General features: G+C 40.8%; 1 protein-coding gene across 19 annotated transcripts in view; it reads left to right on the forward strand.

The window, feature by feature from the left end:
* Positions 1-20,281, forward strand: part of TNS3 (tensin 3) — a 340,704-nt gene that overhangs the window by 256,552 nt on the left and 63,871 nt on the right. For all 19 annotated transcript variants that reach the window (XM_007061354.4, XM_027823761.3, XM_027823765.3 and 16 more), the window contains 3 exons: positions 13,213-13,382; positions 13,785-13,911; positions 14,009-14,092. In XM_007061354.4, coding sequence (XP_007061416.2) covers positions 13,213-13,382; positions 13,785-13,911; positions 14,009-14,092 — 381 coding nt within the window. The remainder of the gene's footprint in view (positions 1-13,212; positions 13,383-13,784; positions 13,912-14,008; positions 14,093-20,281) is intronic.

Consider the following 20,281-nt stretch of genomic DNA (forward strand, 5'->3'; position numbering starts at 1 on the left):
ATTTCCCAGGTGTTGAAATCAACGCTAGAGGCAGCATGCACTCTGAAGAATGTTGTCCCTTCTTCACACAGCGTCCTGCTTGATACCACGGAGTCAAAAAACCTTACAACACCCAGCCATAGAGTCTGAACGCATTGGCGCAATGAGTAACAAAGCCATTCCTTCAAACTTGCCCCAGAAAAACCTGGAGTTCAGGAGTCAAAAAGGGTCAATGAGAGATTTCACTTCCTTTTGGTTCAATTATTATTTTAATAAGTTGGGGGTTTGGGGAGAATTAACCAAAGACATAGTCAAATATTCATCCATCTCCTGTGAGCCCAGATAAGCCTGGCAGAGAGCAGAGAAACAGAAAATTCCAGTTAAACAATGTATTTACCTGTTAGTAAAAGCCCTTCATTAGCCTGACCCCCACCCCACGGTCTGGTAGAGGCCCTAGCATATCTTAGATTGTTCTGTGGGCCTAAGTTATGGCATCCTTTCTGGACAGCCGTATAGCCTGGAATTTCTGTAGTACTACATGGTGTAGCCGTGCCCCCAACACGCTCTTTCTGCCCACATAATCTCTCTATGCCAGGGCTTGTGAAGGCAGCCACATGGCTGTCTTCCATGCTTCCTGTGCAGAGAGGCTCCTCGGCCCTTTATGCTGTTTTGGCCCTTTTACTCGGCATATAGGTGCTGGAATGGGGGTGAGGATGTCATCCAAAATGTGTGAGTGTGTGTTTGAACTTCAGAGCACGTGGTAAACTGATATTTATCTACCTTAGGTTTTCGATACACTACCTCACATGAGAAGGTCTGTTACTTGATTGTAGTCAAACAGATGTCAAGATAAATTTTCATTTGTGTTTCACTATTGCCAAAAAATTTTTTTTAGTTGTTACACATTACCGTTGTCTGTTGCGAAAGGACAGTGTTAAAATTATTTAAAATTTCCAAAGAGACTTATTTTTGGAATACTGCTTGAGAAATAAAAGTAATGTACTGAATGAACCCATTGTTGAAACAGTGGGCAAGGCTTCCTGAGCTCCATCAGAAAGGAGTCATCCGTTTTAATTTTTACTAATCCTAGTTTGCTATATTTAAACCCCAAAATCCGTCTACCACCCTGACATTTTAATAATACCGCCTATCACACATTTATCCAATATGCAGGCAGCACATTATTTTTATGTGCTGAATGAGTATCTTGTCCAAAGAAGTAATCCGTTACATCCCATTTGTGCCTGGGACCAGTGACTTCATATATTTATTCTTTTGATTTAGAATAAACCAACACCACATGCACATAAGCTCTGTTCACCTTGCCGTTTACTTTAAAATTACACAAAAGTACCTTTCTATGAAGTGCTAATACCCCCACATATTGGCCTATAGCACAATCCACCTATGTATGTTTCAAACGTTGTACTTCGACGTAATAACCGTTGTGATTTTTTCATTAAGGATTGAAACTGATGTAAAGCTGCCTTCTGTTTGAATTACTGTTGGGAATAAATGCGTTAGTTCTTACAGTTTGGAAGTGAAAGCTTTACCTGCATGGTTCCACTGTAAGTTCTTACTGCTCTTATAAGCCTTCTAATGTTGTTTAGCTTTGTAAAAACTGATTTGCTGTTGGCTAAAGGCCAGGTCTGAAAATTGAACTGCTTTCATCTCTGCATTTCAAACAGTAGGTATAACTTTGTGTTCAGCAAAAGCAGAACATCCAGTAAATACAGTATGTTGCACATATCTCAGCTTAAACACCTTGCTTTTTCTAGCAGCTGATCATTATAAGATCAATCACATGGACACTGAAATGAATTGTAGGATTAAGTGATTACATGTTAGAAAATAAAAAGAAAAGGAGTACTTGTGGCACCTTAGAGACTAACCAATTTATTTGAGCATAAGCTTTCGTGAGCTACAGCTCACTTCATCGGATGCATACTGTGGAAAGTGTAGAAGATCTTTTTATACACACAAAGCATGAAAATATACCTCCCTCCACCCCACTCTCCTGCTGGTAACAGCTTATCTAAAGTGATCACTCTCCTTACAATGTGCATGATAATCAAGTTGGGCCATTTCCAGCACAAATCCAGGTTTTCTCTCCCCCCCCCCCCCCCACAGACACAAACCCACTCTCCTGTTGGTAATAGGTTATCTAAAGTGACCACTCTCCTTACAATGTGTATGCTAATCAAGGTGGGCCATTTCCAGCACAAATCCAGGGTTTAACAAGAATGTCTGGGGGGAGGGGGGTAGGAAAAAACAAGGGGAAATAGGTTACCTCGCATAATGACTTAGCCACTCCCAGTCTCTATTCACGCCTAAGTTAATTGTATCCAATTTGCAAATGAATTCCAATTCAACAGTCTCTCACTGGAGTCTGGATTTGAAGTTTTTTTTGTTGTAATATCGCAACTTTCTTGTCTGTAATTGCGTGACCAGAAGAGATTGAAGTGTTCTCCGACTGGTTTAGGAATGTTATAATTCTTGACATCTGATTTGTGTCCATTTATTCTTTTACGTAGAGACTGTCCAGTTTGACCAATGTACATGGCAGAGGGGCATTGCTGGCACATGATGGCATATATCACATTGGTGGATGTGCAGGTGATGAGCCTCTGATAGTGTGGCTGATGTTATTAGGCCCTGTGATGGTGTCCCCTGAATAGATATGTGTGCACAGTTGGCAACGGGCTTTGTTGCAAGGATAGGTTCCTGGGTTAGTGGTTCTGTTGTGTGGTATGTGGTTGCTGGTGAGTATTTGCTTCAGGTTGGGGGGCTGTCTGTAGGCAAGGACTGGCCTGTCTCCCAAGATTTGTGAGAGTGTTGGGTCATCCTGCAGGATAGGTTGTAGATCCTTAATAATGTGTTGGAGGGGTTTTAGTTGGGGGCTGAAGGTGACGGCTAGTGGCGTTCTGTTATTTTCTTTGTTAGGCCTGTCCTGTAGTAGGTGGCTTCTGGGAACTCTTCTGGCTCTATCAGTCTGTTTCTTCACTTCCGCAGGTGGGTATTGTAGTTGTAAGAATGCTTGATAGAGATCTTGTAGGTGTTTGTTTCTGTCTGAGGAGTTGGAGCAAATGCAGTTGTATCGCAGAGCTTGGCTGTAGACAATGGATCGTGTGGTAAGGGTGAAAGCTGGAGGCATGTAGGTAGGAATAGAGGTCAGTAGGTTTCCGGTATAGGGTGGTGTTTATGTGACCATTGTTGTTATTATTATTATTATTATTGGCCTAATAACATCCGCCACACTATCAGAGGCTCGTTCACCTGCACATCCACCAATGTGATATATGCCATCATGTGCCAGCAATGCCCCTCTGCCATGTAGAAAACCTGGATTTGTGCTGGAAATGGCCCAACTTGATTATCATGCACATTGTAAGGAGAGTGATCACTTTAGATAAGCTATTACCAGCAGGAGAGTGGGATGGGGGGAGGTATTTTTTCATGCTTTGTGTGTATAAAAAGATCTTCTACACTTTCCACAGTATGCATCCAATGAAGTGAACTGTAGCTCACGAAAGCTTATGCTCAAATAAATCGGTTAGTCTCTAAGGTGCCACAAGTACTCCTTTTCTTTTTGCGAATACAGACTAACATGGCTGTTACTCTGAAACATGTTAGAAAATGCAGTTTAAAACTCCAGTTTTTGGCTATGGAAGCAGAACACAGTCTGTTTAACCAATTTAATTTCTTTTTCGTACATCTGATACAGCCGCCTTATTTTGTTCCTGTGTAATGAGAATCCAGTATTTCAAATTAAAAAGTAGAAGGAAAGCTTTGAAGAACTGCTTTGTATTCAAAATTCTTTTTGTGTTCAACATTATTCCTGTAGTTATCTGCAGATACAAAAAGAAAAGCCAGGTTGGGAGTCCTCTAAATGTCAGGTTTACAGTACACGTGTCAGTCTGGGCTCTTTCTAATGTGTAATGCACATTGCATAGTTTTGTCCAGACTTTTCACGAACACAGATTCTGGAATCTCTTGATATTTAGTCTACAGGTCAAGATTTCTTTCCTCTGTATCACAAGTTTGGTGTGTTCTATCTCTGTCTTGCTATCTTTCTGGGTAGGTGTGGATGTGATTGGTGATTTCATGGGGTATAGCAGCCTCTTTTGTGAAAAAAGTGGTTTTCTCTTAATTTAAACTATATCAAATATACCCAGTTTCATAGGCACTTCATGAATAGGTGTACTAAGATATTAAAATATGGAAGAAAATATGTACAAATTCAAAATGTGTGTGGAAATACTGGATTGTCCTTTAAAGAAGGCTGTTTTATGCTAGCACGATAGAAGGGAAAGATTTTATATGGAAATCTTCCCAGTTTAGAGAGTGCTAGTTATGATTTAATAAGTAGAGCAGAGGACTGGGAGCCAGGGCTCCTGGCTTCTATTTCTGGCTCTGCCATTGACTTGTCAGTGTGACACCTTGACAAGTGTTTAACCTATCCATGCCACAGTTTACCCGTCTATGTAATGAGAATAATAAAAAGTGATGTGGTATATACTTCACATTCTGTTGTAAGAATTCAGATCCTCAGATGAAAGATATAGGCAAATAAATACTAGTAAACCGAAGGATGAATTACTTAGCCAAATGCTTGGGACCAGATGCTGATACTCTTATCCATGTTACTGATTTTTCCCTGAAAGATCCTCAGGGATTTGAAAAACCAGTGTTTAGATTCTACCAATTTTTATTCACCCAAATTTTGCCTTTTAGGACCCAGGAATTTTTCCCAGGGGTAGTAGATGAGGCTGTGCTGGAGGACCAGGGTCAGCAGGCCAGTAGCAGTAGCTAGGGTCCTCACCTGGGTTGTAGGACAACACCCAGCACAAGCGCCCCCCCTGCCTGAGAAGGGATTTGGACATGGATCTGCCACCTCTCAAATGAGTGCCCTAACCCCTGTGCTGTGGGATATGCTGCTGTGGGGTTCCTTCAATCTCCTCTGTTGAAACTGTTGCATGTGGATAAATGATTTTTTAAAAAATGGAGCCGGGGAGTTGATGCTAGTGTGAGAGTGTTCCAGTGAGAGTTTAATGGACGGGTGGTGATTGTTAATGTTGTGGTGGAAATCTATCAGGGAGATTAACTCATCTGTCCAGAGGATGAAAATATCATTGATGTATCTCAGTATATAATTGGCTTCATAGTGCATTTGTTCAGAAATTCTTCTTCAAGGTGGCCAATTGAAGAGGTTGTCATATTGGGGAGCCCTCCTAGTACCCAGGGCTGTTCCCATGGTTTGGACAAAGTGTTTGTTGTTGAATGTAAAATTGTTATTGGGGAGAATGGAATGAATGAGTTGGCAATGTGTTTGGGGTTGATATATGAGGGCTGTCCATTGTCTTGTAAATATTTGAGATAGGCAGCAATACCATAATTATGAGGGATGTTGGTATATGGGGAAGTGAAATCCATGGTGGGAAGGATGGTGTTCTGAGAGAGGTTGTTAATGTGGAGTTTGCTGAGGAAGTCGGTTGTGTCCTGGAGGAAGCTGGCCCTTTGTGCGGTAGTGGTTTGAGGATGGTTTTTATGAATCCCGATATTCCTTCAGTAAGAGTGTTGTGACCAGATATGATGGGTCTGCCTAGGTTCCCTTATTTGTGTATTTTAGGAAGCATGTCGAACGTCCCTGGGGTGGGTTCTTGGGGAATGAGTTTATAGAGTTTCTCTTGGAGTTGTAGTGATAATGAGAGTGGCCCATTTCAAACAGTTGGCAAGAAGGTGTGAGTAACAGTAGGGGGAAATGAGTATGGGGGAAATTTAGGTTTAGGTTTTGTCAACTGTTTGAAATGGGCCACTCTCATTACCACTACCAAAGTTATTTTTCCTCCCTTGGTATCCTACTGTTTATTGAATTGTCTGGTTAGACTGACGTCACACTTGGTAAGGCAACTCACATCTTTTCATGGATTTATACCTGCTCCTGTATTTTCCACTCCATGCATCTGTGAAGTGGGTTCTAGCACACAAAAGCTTATGCCCAAATAAATGTGTTAGTCTCTAAGGTGCCACAAGAACTCCTCGTTTTTGCTGATACAGACTAACACGGCTACCACTCTGAAACCTATTTCCTTTCAGTGAGTGGAAAGTTAGATTACTAAAGATGATAACTTTACAAAAAATTGACTAAACTTCTGAAATGTAAGGCTCAGACCATAGTATTTTCATGTCACTGGCCATGTTTCCATAGCTTGAGGCTCAATGCTTTTAGTATTGTCAAAACATGGTATTTGTCATTTAGCAACATAAAATTTAAATATCTTCAGAGAATAAGATGACATTATTCATCTGTGCAGTTATTTCCCTGGGAACTGCATTTAGGTGGATTAGACGAAGAAGTATAAATAGGCACTTGTAGAGCAGAACATGTTCTTAATAATATTTGGATTTCTCAATTAAATGAACCTTCATATGCAAACACCACCAAGTTCCCTATATTGTATTACAATTCATGCTGTATGTCAGATCTGCTCCACAGTATCATCACATACCTATAAAAGCATTTGAACCAAAAATTGCCATGTACAATAGTTATGGAAGAGGAAGTACTGGAAGTAAGTCTCCATTGGAAATGTAAGTGCTTTAGTATTGGAAGTAAGTCTCCATTTACACCATTCAGGAATTTCATTTAGGCAGTGAGTTACAGTGTCAGGAGAGAGGGTCTCTCATGTCTGTGCAAAAAGCACTGATGTTGATTTTTTTCTTGACCTTGTCAATTCTAGCTTACGCCTGTAATATTTTTTATAATCAACAATATTTTATTGTGTCAAGAAAGACTTAATGCACTCCAGCTGTGCAAAACACAGGCTGAAAGGTGCTAATGAAGAAACCACTCTAAACACACATTTGTTCAATACATAAACCACATATGCTGAATAATATGACTTAGGAGCACTTAAAAATGATGGCAGTTTTTAAAACTTTAAACCAAATACAGCTTTGTTTCCTTGAGATGACTGTAAATTTAAAGACAGTTGACAACTTTAATGGCTAAGTATAAATCAACAAAATTCATCTGTACTATAAAAAACTTGATTTGTGATTGTTGATTTGTGACTGGATTAAAAAAACAAGATTATAAGGGAGTTTCCTACATTATTTCTCCGTGTTTAGTTTGACCTATAGCTTCATTCCACAGTGGTGACCGCTAAAATATTTTATAATTTAGTAGAAAGATTCGGAACCCTCTTCTTCCTGCTCAGAAACCTTGGTAAAAATTTATCAATAGGGAAAAAGAAAACATGCTCAGTTTAACCTCCCTGTTGTAATTTACTTTGTAAAAATAAACTATAAAGACAGTTTTACGGTTGAACTTGGAAGTGAAGTTGGTGGTATTTTTATTTTTACATATATATTTTATAAGCAATAACTTAATTTAGATGTATGTCCTTAACTGGAAAACTACAGTGTGTGTGTGTCACTGTCTGTCTGTGTTTGTGCATGCGTATGTGTACACAAGTGGGAAGGGAAGCCCTGCCATCTGATTAAAGGTGCTGAATTGGAATATAGCACAAAGGGGTCCTGTTCCATGAGGCCTACAGATGAGCAAATTCTATGTAACGGCTAAATTGTCATTTATTTGTAGTGGCAACCTAGGGAAAGTGAAAGTTAAGAGATTTTCAACCAAGAAATGCTGTTATGTTATTGATTCCCGTGTGAGTGGTTTGGTTCCAAACATACTGAAAACAGTTGTTCAAAGTGCCCTTTGTCAGGTGTAATTAGCTTTCCTTTGATAAATTGCTCTTGTAAAAAGATTTTTAGAAAGGGAAAAGTGATACTTAGTAATGTAAATTAAACCAAGACTGTTTAGTGTCCTGGAGAGAAATTATCCCCTGTGCAGGTGGGTGGCACAAGGCCTGTGCGCCACTCACATCCCATTTAAATCCTCAAAATAGGCTTAAAGGGGGTACAGGCCCCTCTGCAGAGATGAATTTCACCCAAAAATGAACAAAAATGTGTTTTTTCACCCAACTTTGTTCTTTTTAATGATTTGTTCCAAAAATCCAATTTCAGAACAATGAAGATGAATGTATGCAGTTGCACAAAGCCCACTGAAGTTAAGGATCCCTCTTAACTTTACTGGGCTTTGCATCAGGCTGTTGGTTAACTGTTTTCACAAACAGGAGAAGGCTTTTAAAAGTTTGTGATATCTGGCAGAACTGTATTTTCCTTACCTTGATGCTCTGTGCTGCTGACCTGTACCACTGCCAGCTGCAGTGGTCACTATTAAAAAGTCATCCACAGTTATTTCCTGTTGTAACTATAAGGACAATTTGGGCCTGATGATTATCTTTCCCTACCTCCCAATGGAAAACCTAAGGGAGAAAAAAATCATTGAAAGGGTCTACCTGAAGAGCGTCCTCCTGAACTGGTCCATCTAAAGGTGACAGTATTGTCTTCCTTGCACCCCTATACAGAACTGTCTCTGGGGCTAGCCCACAGACCCTATGGATCAAGGGGAAGCAACCAGACACTGTCTTATCTCAGTTGTCATTGTAGTAACTGACAGTAAATGTTGACTTTTTAATGGTGGCCATTGTACATGCAGTAATCAGGAATTTAACATACATGGAGATAAAATAGAAACCTAGCTTAGTACATGGAATGAATACAGTTCTTGTAGTTTAGCCCAGATAACTACTAATGCATCAAGTAAAGCAATGCTGTTAACCAGCCTTTGCAGACAGTTTTTTTTAAATGTTAGTGCTCCAAGAAAGCTAAGCAGTTAAAATACCACAGATAAACTTTTTACCACCAGCCATCCTACCATTAGATGTATCCTTAGCAAAATGATAACCATCTGGCACTGGCCTGGTGCCAGTTCTGAGGAACGCTATTATTTGATCTTTACAAAGATAAATAATATCTGTATCTAGCTGGGGGGTGGGGGATGGGGAAGGAAACAAACAGTATACAAAAAGCACTCTCAAAAATAAACACAGTCCTGGGTTAGGTCTGAAGCTCTGCCAAGCTTTTAAGACAAATTATAAGGAAGAATAGTAAATGAGGTGACCAAAGGAAAAGTTATTCCAGCAACTCTTGACTCAGAGTACTTTACACTTTGTTAATTGAAGAATGCAATTTTTTTTTAAACAGATAATTGTAAATAAACAAATGCCCGATGCCTTAAATGGGGAAGCTTTGGAAAAGTTTCATAATACTGTTCAGTACAGGTCATCTTACTGTGGCATGCTCTGATCACATTACTCCTGTAAATTCCTTCTATGGCTTTTCCTTTCTTTCATCGTTACATTCAAAATACTTGCCCAGGCTTTGCCCAGATCCATGCCAGCTCCCATTGCATTTTACTCCCCATCTCTCTCCATTTGTCTCTCTGCATCCTCTAGTCTAACTTAGATAATGTTTTGTCCATATCAGTCATCGCATTAAATCACTTTTCATCAAAAATAGCAAACATTTCCTTGTAGAATATTTTCCCATGTTCCACAAGGTGGAGCCCTGAAGTTTACCTACCTAGTTTCAGAGCCTTCACAGTTCTGGACACATGGTAGAGAAGAATAAAAATGGGTCTTTTCAATAGTTTTCACAGAACAACTCTGGGTTCTCACTGCAATCTTTTCTTTTTCTTTTTAAACCAGTAGCTCTGCCAGAAAGTTTAAGACCTATGAGCTATGTGTCAGAAGAAGAGCTTGTAACTGCTGTGATGGGATATTCTGGGGAAGCTTATAATGTATGGGTTTTATGACACTCACAAGGGTTGCAGGTTATGCTGACAAAATGTCTAACTTCTATGAAGTCTCTGTTCATATCAGCTATGCACAGGTGGCTCTCTGCGAACCACATATATGGCTTCATAGAAGTTACCTTATTAATCTCATGGAACATCCCTGATGAAATACATCTCTTATTAAGGTTATAAGCAAAATCCATTCAGACATTTGGGGGTTAAATGAACATAAACCATCCTTTATTCAGCTTTTAAAACAAAACAAGGAAATGTCCAGTACAAAAAATATGTTAAGATTTTAGAATGACGTTAGTAAATCCTTAACTAATTAGTTGATGGTTCGAAAATGGATGGAAGAGAGAAGGGCCACCATCCAGCATAGCATAAATGCTAAGTAGTATCACTATAGGAATGACAATGACTTCTTTGGTGAAGAGTCTGATCCTACAAAATGCTGAGCACCCCTATAGGCCCGGGCACCCTCAGTTTCAGTCAGGACTGGTGCTAGCCCATTGGGGTCCCTAAACAGGAATATTTTTGCCACCCCCCAATACTAAAACAGACAAATACTTACAATAAAAAGTGGATGGGGTGGCCCCTTGAACTGCGCGGGGCCCTAAGCAGTTGCTTAGTCTGCTTATGCCTAGCGCTGGCTCTGGGTCTAGTAGAAATTTTGGACACATTGGGATTTTTCAGAGGGCACTTAGCATCACTCAAGATGAGTCTGCGAAGTGGTTATAATTCCCTGTCTGTGAAGTTGTAGATTTTTCAAAGGCACAAAGGGAAATTAGGTGCCTTGGAAAATCAATGAGAGTTGGGCACCTTCCCCCTTTGAGTAAATGATAAGGGGAAATTGGGCTTGCAGAGGGAGATTTTCAAAAATCTTTTTCTTTCTGAAATTCTACAGTCATGGATTCTAGCTGGAGGAGAGCAAGTTTGTTTCTAAAATTTTGAGTTTAATGGATACGTTGTTTTTGTGACATGGCTCTTTAAAATGTGAGCAGTATTTCCATTTTGCAAAGGCCTTGGCTACACTTGCAAGTTAGAGTGCATTAAATCAGCCCCAGGCGCCCTAACTCCTGAGGTGTCTGCACTGGCAAGGAACATAGAGCACCTGGACTCTGCAGCTGGAGCGCTCCTGGTAGTCCACCTCCACGAGAAGCATAGAGCTTGCTGCGCCCTGGCTGAAACACCGGGGTGTCAGCGTAGACAACATTTTGCATTACTGCACTGTGATTGGCCTCTGGAAATGTCCCATAATCCCTTGAAGTCAAGTGGCCACTCTGGTCATTGTTTTGAACTCGGCTGCAGGCATGCGGATATCCTCTTTCAAAGCTCCATTTCTGACAGCCAGCATGCTTATCTGCTCCGTGACAAAGCAAATCATTACTGTGGAATGCTCCTGCTGCAGAGGCAGGTATGTGTGAGAGAGAGGCGGGGTGGAGGCTGATGTTGGGGTTTCCCTCTTCTCCCTGCCGCTGTCTGAACTTACAAGACAGCAGGCTGACACACTCTCTGCCCCCCTAAACACACTGTTTCTCCCTCCACATGCACACAACACATTCCCTCTCACACTCTACACGCGCACATTTGAAAAGCACGCTGCAGCCCCTTGCATACTAGGATAGCTACCACAATGCACTGCTCTCTGTGGTGTTGCAAGAGCTGCTAATGTGGCCACGCCACTGCGCTTGCAGCTGACAGTGTGAACACATGGCAGCGCTTTCCCTGCTGCTGTTTCCAAGGGCTGATTTAACTCCCGGCGCTCTATATCTCCAAGTGTTGCCATGCCCAAAGTCTTAATTATTTTTAAAGCCATATTTCAAAAACAGCTTGTCGTAGAATGTTCAGATTTAAATATAGATGAGATGAAGCTGAGTGTGTTAGCATGTTTTGGGTAAGCCTGGCTGCTAATTTTAGAAGTGATATGATAGGGGTAGGATTTTTCAAAAGTGGTGAGCATTGACCTAATTACTGTTACTGAAGTCAATGGCAAAACATTCATTGATTTCCGTGGGAGCAGAGTTGGACAACGCTGAGCCCTTATGCAAATCCCACGGTATAACTTGTGGGAGACATTCTGCCTTTGATTATCAGCCTCCAGTTTCCAGTGATGTGTATGTATATGTAGAAGCTGCACATGTATATTTAAGCAGAATTTGACTCTTAATTCCTTCTGTATTGCACTGGGAGCCCAGTCAATGTTTTAATGTTGCGTAAAATATTATTTTCCTGTATAACGCCTGTTTGTGATATCAGGCATGGTTGGTTTTGGTTTTTTTAAATGTGTATTGATGCAGTGTGGTCACACCTTGCTACCCTAATGAAAGTTAAGATAGCTGTAGTTCAAATTTTTCTGCTGTCTGATGGATCTCATATTTCTATTATTGCCAGCAATTTCCGACTAGAAAATGGATGTGTCCGTAAAGTGCATTCTGTTTGGAGAATGCATATTCCAGATCCAACTGCTCATTTAGATGTAATGCACTGTGTCAAATCCCAGTGTGAGTCTGGCACTGCTCACTGCTTAGGATGTCTTTTAGAAGTCCTTTCATGCCCCAAGTAATTAGATTAAAGTTGGAAACTATCACAGAAAAGCTTAATCTCAAATGATGCAAAACAATCAAAATAGGCTCCCTTGGAAATTCAAGAATGTTTTATGAAGTATTTTAAGAGACATCTTTAGACTTTTTAGGAGTATATGCAATTTCAGCTGCAGCACTCAATAGTATCTCAAGTACTGCATTAGACATTTATTCTTTTTATGCTGACTAATCAGCAAGAACTCCTGTAGCATCCTTTTGGTGTCTTGAATTCCCACAATAATGATGAAATAGGGATTGCTTCCAGTAGCCACTTTCCGAATTTTATTTTTTTAAACAGATGCTACTCCTCACTCACCCTCTATTATCATTTTACTGTCTTGGTTTATTCTGCAATGCTTCATTCCTCAGTCATCAGAAGGATGTGACTTTTCTTTGTTACATACATAATAGTCTAGCTGTTGTGAATATTTTCAGTACAAATACTGTAAATGCACCATATTTGATGATATACATATGAGCTAGATTCACCCTTGGTGTCAGCAGGGCACAGGGCCTCTGTGTCCAGGCTGTGACTTCACCTCCAAAACCTGGTTGGCATGTCCAGAAGGTGTTGCCATTGGATACCATAAACAACCTCTACTGGTGGGATTCCATCCACAGATAAAACTGACCTCTCCCAGCTTAATCTTTCTAGAAAGGGCAGCAATGGAAATACTGCCTAGCCTTCTAGAACTCAGAGCACTTTGCAAATACAGTATGTAGCAACCTGGGTCAGCCAGGTTGAATCTAACCAAGCATCTTCCTCTGTTGTTATAAGCAAGTAACTGGGAAACCTCACGGGTGACTGAAGACTGTCAGTCACTATTGTTAAAGATATTGTGGTAAATTATTTGACTGGCACCATGTAGTAGGCCTAATGAAACTAAGATCTTGTGTGTTTGTTTATTTATTGTTGTATTATTTATTTATTTGCTGCAACAGGTTCACCAGGAGACGAATCAGGGGGAAGAATAAGGAAGTTAAGTCTTGGACAGTATGACAATGATGTTCCAGGGCAGCCACCATATACCAGGTGTGGCTGGATGACAACTACTGCTATAGACCAGGCTGTAAATCCAGGATCACGAATTGCTGTAGGGGAGACCAAAGAGGTAAATAAGAAAGAATTATTCAAGAAGCGGTGAATGAATGGCCAGCATAGAATCTCAAATTCAGGAGCAGAGTCAGGTTACAAATCCCCACGTTGATAAGCAGAAGTTGAGCATATTATGGGGTTTTGTGCATGATGTGCCATCCCTGACAGTCACTGGATATAAGAACAGAACAGTCATATTCATCAGAAAAAGACTTTAACATACACTGGCACATCCATCTGTGTGTGTGTGTGTTTGTGTGTGTCAGTCAGTGTCTTTGGTCTGCTGAGATCTCTCCATTGGAAAAGTGGATCAGATTATATGAAATCTTGTATAATCTGATGAAAAATGGCCCGTTGTACTGTAGAGACTTGATGAGATTTGCCACACACTCATTTTGTTGTTTTTCACCTCTTCTAGATGAGTGTGGCACGTTACCAGGAAGACCTAGATGAAGTAGACAGGGGAATCTTCTCACCAACCAAAAATGGGAATGAAGCTGTTCCACCAACCCCAGCTTTTCCAGTGTCACCAGAGACACCATATGGTGAGGAAACGTCTTCATCATTTACTATTCACAAATGTGTTACTTTTAGCATCTCAAATTTATGGAAAAGGGTTGTTTGATTTTCTTTCTCTTCCAGTGAAATGTCCCCCACATTACCGCCAAATGAGTCCACCTGGTCAACAGATCAGTAGCCCACCTGAGATGTACAGAACTGAGCATGGTAAGAACCATACTTCCGTTTTTCCTGTAGAGTGAAACACACCCCTGTATAGAAGCCTCCCACATCTGGCCTTGTGCAGGTCATCTGCAGAGAGAGGTAAAGTTCACCCTTGTTAAGTACTCTGTGCAGTGCCAGAGCAAGCAATTGATAATGCACAATCATCATTGTGCCTGCACAATAATAATTTACTAATGTACTAATCTATCAAAATAGTATTATCAGATTTTTGGGTACAGTTTTTGCAGTTTATTTAGGCACTGTCTGCATGTGAGGAGAGCACAATAATTGTCATTCCTCTGTCAAGTGACGCAAATGATGGCTTTGCTCAAGTCAAATCACATCCTAGCAAATTCAAGGATATTATTATGAGTTTAAATAAACAGTCTTTCATATTGCATGGTTGTTTCCAATCAATGATTGCTAAGGGAAAGGGTCAGTTTAGTGTGATCTTGTTGTAAATGACCAGAAAAGAATTCTTTTGGTTGGCCTTAAATCTCTTCTAATGTAAACCTGGTGTAAGCAGCTCCTGTAAAAGGTGCCCCCATCTTCCCTGGCATAGGAGTCATTTCAGGGGCACAGCAGGGAAGAGCTGTACCAGGCCTCCACTGTCATAAGGTCTCTTATTTAAGGTTGTTTTAAGGCCTAACCTGTGCATTTTTGCACCTTTCTATGTTTGGATTTCTTTTAAGTTCAGCCTAACATCTGAATTTTCCCAGGTTACAAAACCTATACCCTTAACTTACTGATGTGTACTCTTAGCCTGAACTCCAACTTAATGTAATGTTTTGTCTAAGACTAAACAGAACTTCCCATCTCCATGTCATTACCCATTATATTTGGTGTGACTTCAGCCTTTCAGAATGTTTGTTTTTTCTTACACATGCATAAGAATCTAAAGAGATTAGTTAAACTAACAAAGGATTTTGTGGGGTTGTTGGGCTGATTTCTAACTGATGTACATAAAGGAGCTGAGCAGACACATGGTGCTGTGACTTTGACCTAACCTACACAGGTTAATTCCTGTATGTTTCACACAGAAAAAGTGATGTGATATAATCACACAGGATCAGATACTACTCTTGGTTACATTTATGCACCCATTGCAGTCAATTGTCTGTGTAAACACGATACAAACTAGAGAAAATGTAATAACTTTTAGTGTAAACAAGCAGCATTGTTTTTCATCCACTTACTGTGCCAGGAACCAAGAATTCTTCGAGATTAGTCTCCCGGAGCCTTCCTTACACATAACCAACTGGACCTGAAGAAGAGCTCTGTGTAGCTCAAAAGTTAGTCTCTTTCACCAACAGAAGTTGGTCCATCCACCTGGTTTTTCTGCATCCTTTTAGGATTCCTTTCTTATTAGCTGTATAAATTGGGTGGACCACAAAAGTGTAAGAAGTTTGGTTTCATTCAGATAAGCACAGAAAAGATTTGGCTGTTTATCTGATGCTTACAGAGAACCATCCAGTTTGGAAGTCAGACTAGAAATAATATTCCTTGTAAGATTTCCAGCATCTTCTTGCTTTGGCTAAGTTGGGAATAATGCAAGCATAACCCTTCTTTAGCAAAAGCTTTTGACACGGTCTCCCACAGTATTCTTGTCAGCAAGTTAAGGAAGTATGGGCTGGATGAATGCACTATAAGGTGGGTAGAAAGCTGGCTAGATTGTCGGGCTCAACGGGTAGTGATCAATGGCTCCATGTCTAGTTGGCAGCCGGTCTCAAGTGGAGTGCCCCAGGGGTCGGTCCTGGGGCCGGTTTTGTTCAATATCTTCATAAATGATCTGGAGGATGGTGTGGATTGCACTCTCAGCAAATTTGCGGATGATACTAAACTGGGAGGAGTGGTAGATATGCTGGAGGGGAGGGATAGGATACAGAAGGACCTAGACAAATTGGAGGATTGGGCCAAAAGAAATCTGATGAGGTTCAATAAGGATAAGTGCAGGGTCCTGCACTTAGGATGGAAGAATCCAATGCACCGCTACAGATTAGGGACCGAATGGCTAGGCAGCAGTTCTGCGGAAAAGGACCTAGGGGTGACAGTGGACGAGAAGCTGGATATGAGTCAGCAGTGTGCCCTTGTTGCCAAGAAGGCCAATGGCATTTTGGGATGTATAAGTAGGGGCATAGCGAGCAGATCGAGGGACGTGATCGTTCCCCTCTATTCGACACTGGTGAGGCCTCATCTGGAGTACTGTGTCCAGTTTTGGGCCCCACACTACAAGAAGGATGTGGATAAATTGGAGAGAGTCAAACAAAAATGATTAGGGGTCTAGAGCACATGACTTATGAGGAGAGGCTGAGGGAGCTGGGATTGTTTAGTCTGCAGAAGAGAAGAATGAGGGGGGATTTGATAGCTGCTTTCAACTACCTGAAAGGGGGTTCCAAAGAGGATGGCTCTAGACTGTTCTCAATGGTAGCAGATGACAGAACGAGGAGTAATGGTCTCAAGTTGCAATGGGGGAGGTTTAGATTGGATATTAGGAAAAACTTTTTCACTAAGAGGGTGGTGAAACACTGGAATGCGTTACCTAGGGAGGTGGTAGAATCTCCTTCCTTAGAGGTTTTTAAGGTCAGGCTTGACAAAGCCCTGGCTGGGATGATTTAACTGGGAATTGGTCCTGCTTCGAGCAGGGGGTTGGACTAGATGACCTTCTGGGGTCCCTTCCAACCCTGATATTCTATGATTCTATGATTCTGTTTTTGGGTCATGTAAGGAACATGGGGTTCAGAGAATCTAACAAAAACTAAAAATCAAATAAACAGATGCTACTTCTTGAAAGTTCAAAATAAGTTGAGTGTGGTTACGTTTAAGTATGTTCCTTCAAGAAAAGAAATAAGGATTAGGCGGTGAGATTCAGAGGTGGCTATCGCAAACATCTCCTACTAGTCCCAGGTGCTCAACACCTGCGAAAATCAAGCTGAACATACATTGAACTCTGCATCCTTATTACATTACTTGTTGCTTAGGATGATCAGAATGGGTTCATAGAAAATAAGGCCTGATCAAAACCTTTATCCTGCTTCAGTCTGAACCTTTTATTGAAACATTTTGGTTGATTTCTTTTTTTACATTTCCTGATGTCCGCGGGGTCCGCAAATGGAAGTACCGCAGTATTAAGAGGAACCGGTAAAAATCTCATGAGATAATCTGTCGTCATGAGATTTCCAGCCTAATTTTGCATACAACAGTTTGTATGTCAGGTGGTTTGTGTGATGGTATATGATTGCATAAACTTGGTTTTGCTTCTCTTTATCAAACCTCTGGTGTTCTCTGAACAGTGGGAGTTATGCCAACAAGATAGCATATTTAACTAAGTGTGTTTCTTGATACAGTGCATCCACCATTATCAGAAGTTCAGTTATCCAGAACCCCACAGTCATGTTCCCAATCCAGTGTCAGATAACAGGGCTTTCATAAATGGATGTGGCTTGTCCAGTGCTGTTTCTTCAAGGCAGGGAGCCCAGAAAGTAGAGAGCTGTGGTGACTGAAACCTTTATCCACTTGAGACCATTAGCCAGCTTAGTCCCCGACATACACACAAAGTTTAATGTACAGCAGCTTTTAAATTGAAGAGCTGAGGTCAGCTCAGATCTCCACCACCTCAGTTCCTTCTCTGGTCCTCAGTCTTCCTTCCCATAAGTCAGGTGGCAGTGGGTAAACTGGACAGTTTCCTGCATGATAGGACTTGTTGGCTGTGCACTCATAAATCTGCAGATTTGGCACCTTCCATTATTCAAATCTTTGATGACCCAAAGGGTTTCCCCTTGCACCTTTTGATTTGCACTTTATTCACAGTGCAAATCTTCGCTGGTCTGAGGCTTATTGTGCACTCTCTTTTGCTGTTTGGTAAAAGTGAAAAAATAAGTTAGCTGTACCCACTCTTTTTCGCCGATGTAAGTGTCATATTTTTCCCTGCACAAATGGATTTTAATAAACACAAGGAAAGATGTAAAAACTGCTGTGGAAAAAAAAAAGCATGGAAATGCTGTGTTTGGAAAGGTGCCAAAATGACTGACTACTGAAGATCCTTTCCCCCACCCCCATTCTGCCCCCAGTTGTGTTTATTGGAATGTATCCAAAGGAGTTTAACCACACCCCTGTAGCTGAAAATACATTTCAAAGGTATACATCCACATCCAGCTATGAAAACTAGGGTAAAAGTAGATTCTAGGCCCTCAAACACTGTCTTCTTTGTGACATTAAACTTTATAGGCACAGTATTTGCACTTGTGCATAAAAAATGATAGAATTTGCGTGCGCACACACACATGCCTGTTAGCATGCACAAATCAGGCACAGATTAAAATGTGATTTGCTTAGATAAATTGTTAGTTGTGTGCATAAGTGGTAATACATAAATATCATGCACACAATGGTTTGGGTACACACACACAGACAAGATTGAGGCCTCTTTGCACTGTGGGTCAAATTCTGCTCTAAATTTCATGCATGAATTTCCATGTATAACCGAAGCGTTGTGTACACTTTTCTGAGAATAAAATTTGGCCCTCTATATCTCAATGACCTCTTTTTGCTATTGACTATAAAAGTCCAAAGTTAGTTCCCACTATATAAAGTGGGTGCTGGTTAATAGTAATCCCAGTATCAACAATTTAGGTTGATAGCAACATTTTGCCAGGAAATGATCCCATCCCATTGAGTTCAGTGTTAACAGGACTCAGATACTGGCAAAAGACAAGCTGCTTATTAACAATTTTTTCAGAAGGCTTTAGCCCAATGCCAGTTTGCAGGTCTGCAGCCAGAGAAGGAAGTGCTGGGGTTGCACTGTACTTCTCCCTGCAGTCTCCGAGAGCTCCCTGCCCTGGCACTGGGAGGTGAGCTCAGAATGTGCTAGCACTTCCTTCCCTGGCTGCTACCCTGCAAACCTTCCTTCCACTTATTGGTAACTTCCAGATAATGAAACTTTTTGCTGGGAACCGAGAGGTTGCTAATAAGTGGAATCCACTCTGTTTACATTGATTTTTATTATGAAGGCTGTAAGACTTAGGAGACTTTTCCTCATGTTGAAATGTCTTGTCAGTAGTCTTTTTGTCTTGTGTTGAGTGGGTGTAACATTGACCTGACATCTCATTGAGAGGAGACATGATAGAAAACATGCAAAGGGATTATACAATAAGACATTAGGTCCCAAAGTGCTAATCCATTGTTTTTGAGAGAGTAGGCAGTGAGGTAAATTGGACCAACTTCCATTGTTGAACATTTGTTCAACAATTTACTCTTACATGTTAATTAGACGTCAGTTTTGCTGTGCATCATCTGCTTTAAGGCCTATTAAGGTCAAGAGCATAGGATTTAAAGAAGGAACGGTTAAATGTATAGACACTGAGAACATCCCCAGTTGCATTAGGTAGGCAATGGGGGGAAAAAAAGTAGGGCTATAACCCCTCATGTTTTAGGACCTAAGCCCTCTGAAGCTTCTGGTATTAGTCACTGTGAGAAACAGAATAACAGATTACATGAACCACCGCTCTAATCTAGTACAGTAGTTTCTATATTCCTGTGTAACAACAGCTGAAACTATTTGAACAGTAGTATTGTGTCCTTTACCTTTTGTAAGGCATTCAGGTCTTTCTGGTTGCCTAGGTAATACTTAAGTAGTAGCAAACAATAACAACAACACACGCTATAATAATGTCTACAGTAATGAAGCAATTCTGCTACAGGGTGCAAGATTCCCGTTTATGATTCAGATGCAGTGGCTTTGCCGTTTACTCGGTTAACTCTTAAATAGTTTCAGAGGAGTCCAATCCAAGGTAAATATACTTCTGAGGTCAGCTTCTGCAAATGAATTACAGTTTACTTATCTTGTCCTCGTCTACTGAATGTTTTTTAAAAGGGCCATGTTTAGGATTCACCTTGGTAAATTTGTTCATTTTGCTTATGTGTTCTACCCTTTCCCCAAGCCTGTGTCTGCCTTGTCTATTTTAGATTGTAAGCTCTTGAGAACAGGGACTGTCTCGTGCTCTGTGTTTATACAGTGCCTAGCAAAATGGGGCCTCTTTCTTGTTGGGCCATAAGCACTACTGTAATAAATATAATTGATGTGTTAGGCATCCAAAATCCATTGTATGTCATTGGGACACTTATTTGGATGCCTAACTCCCTTAGGCTTCCTTTGAAAATCCCAGGGGTAAACTCTTAAACACGGATGTGAATCTT

This window comes from Chelonia mydas, chromosome 2 (genome assembly GCF_015237465.2).
Source record: "Chelonia mydas isolate rCheMyd1 chromosome 2, rCheMyd1.pri.v2, whole genome shotgun sequence".
NCBI lineage: Eukaryota > Metazoa > Chordata > Testudines > Cheloniidae > Chelonia > Chelonia mydas.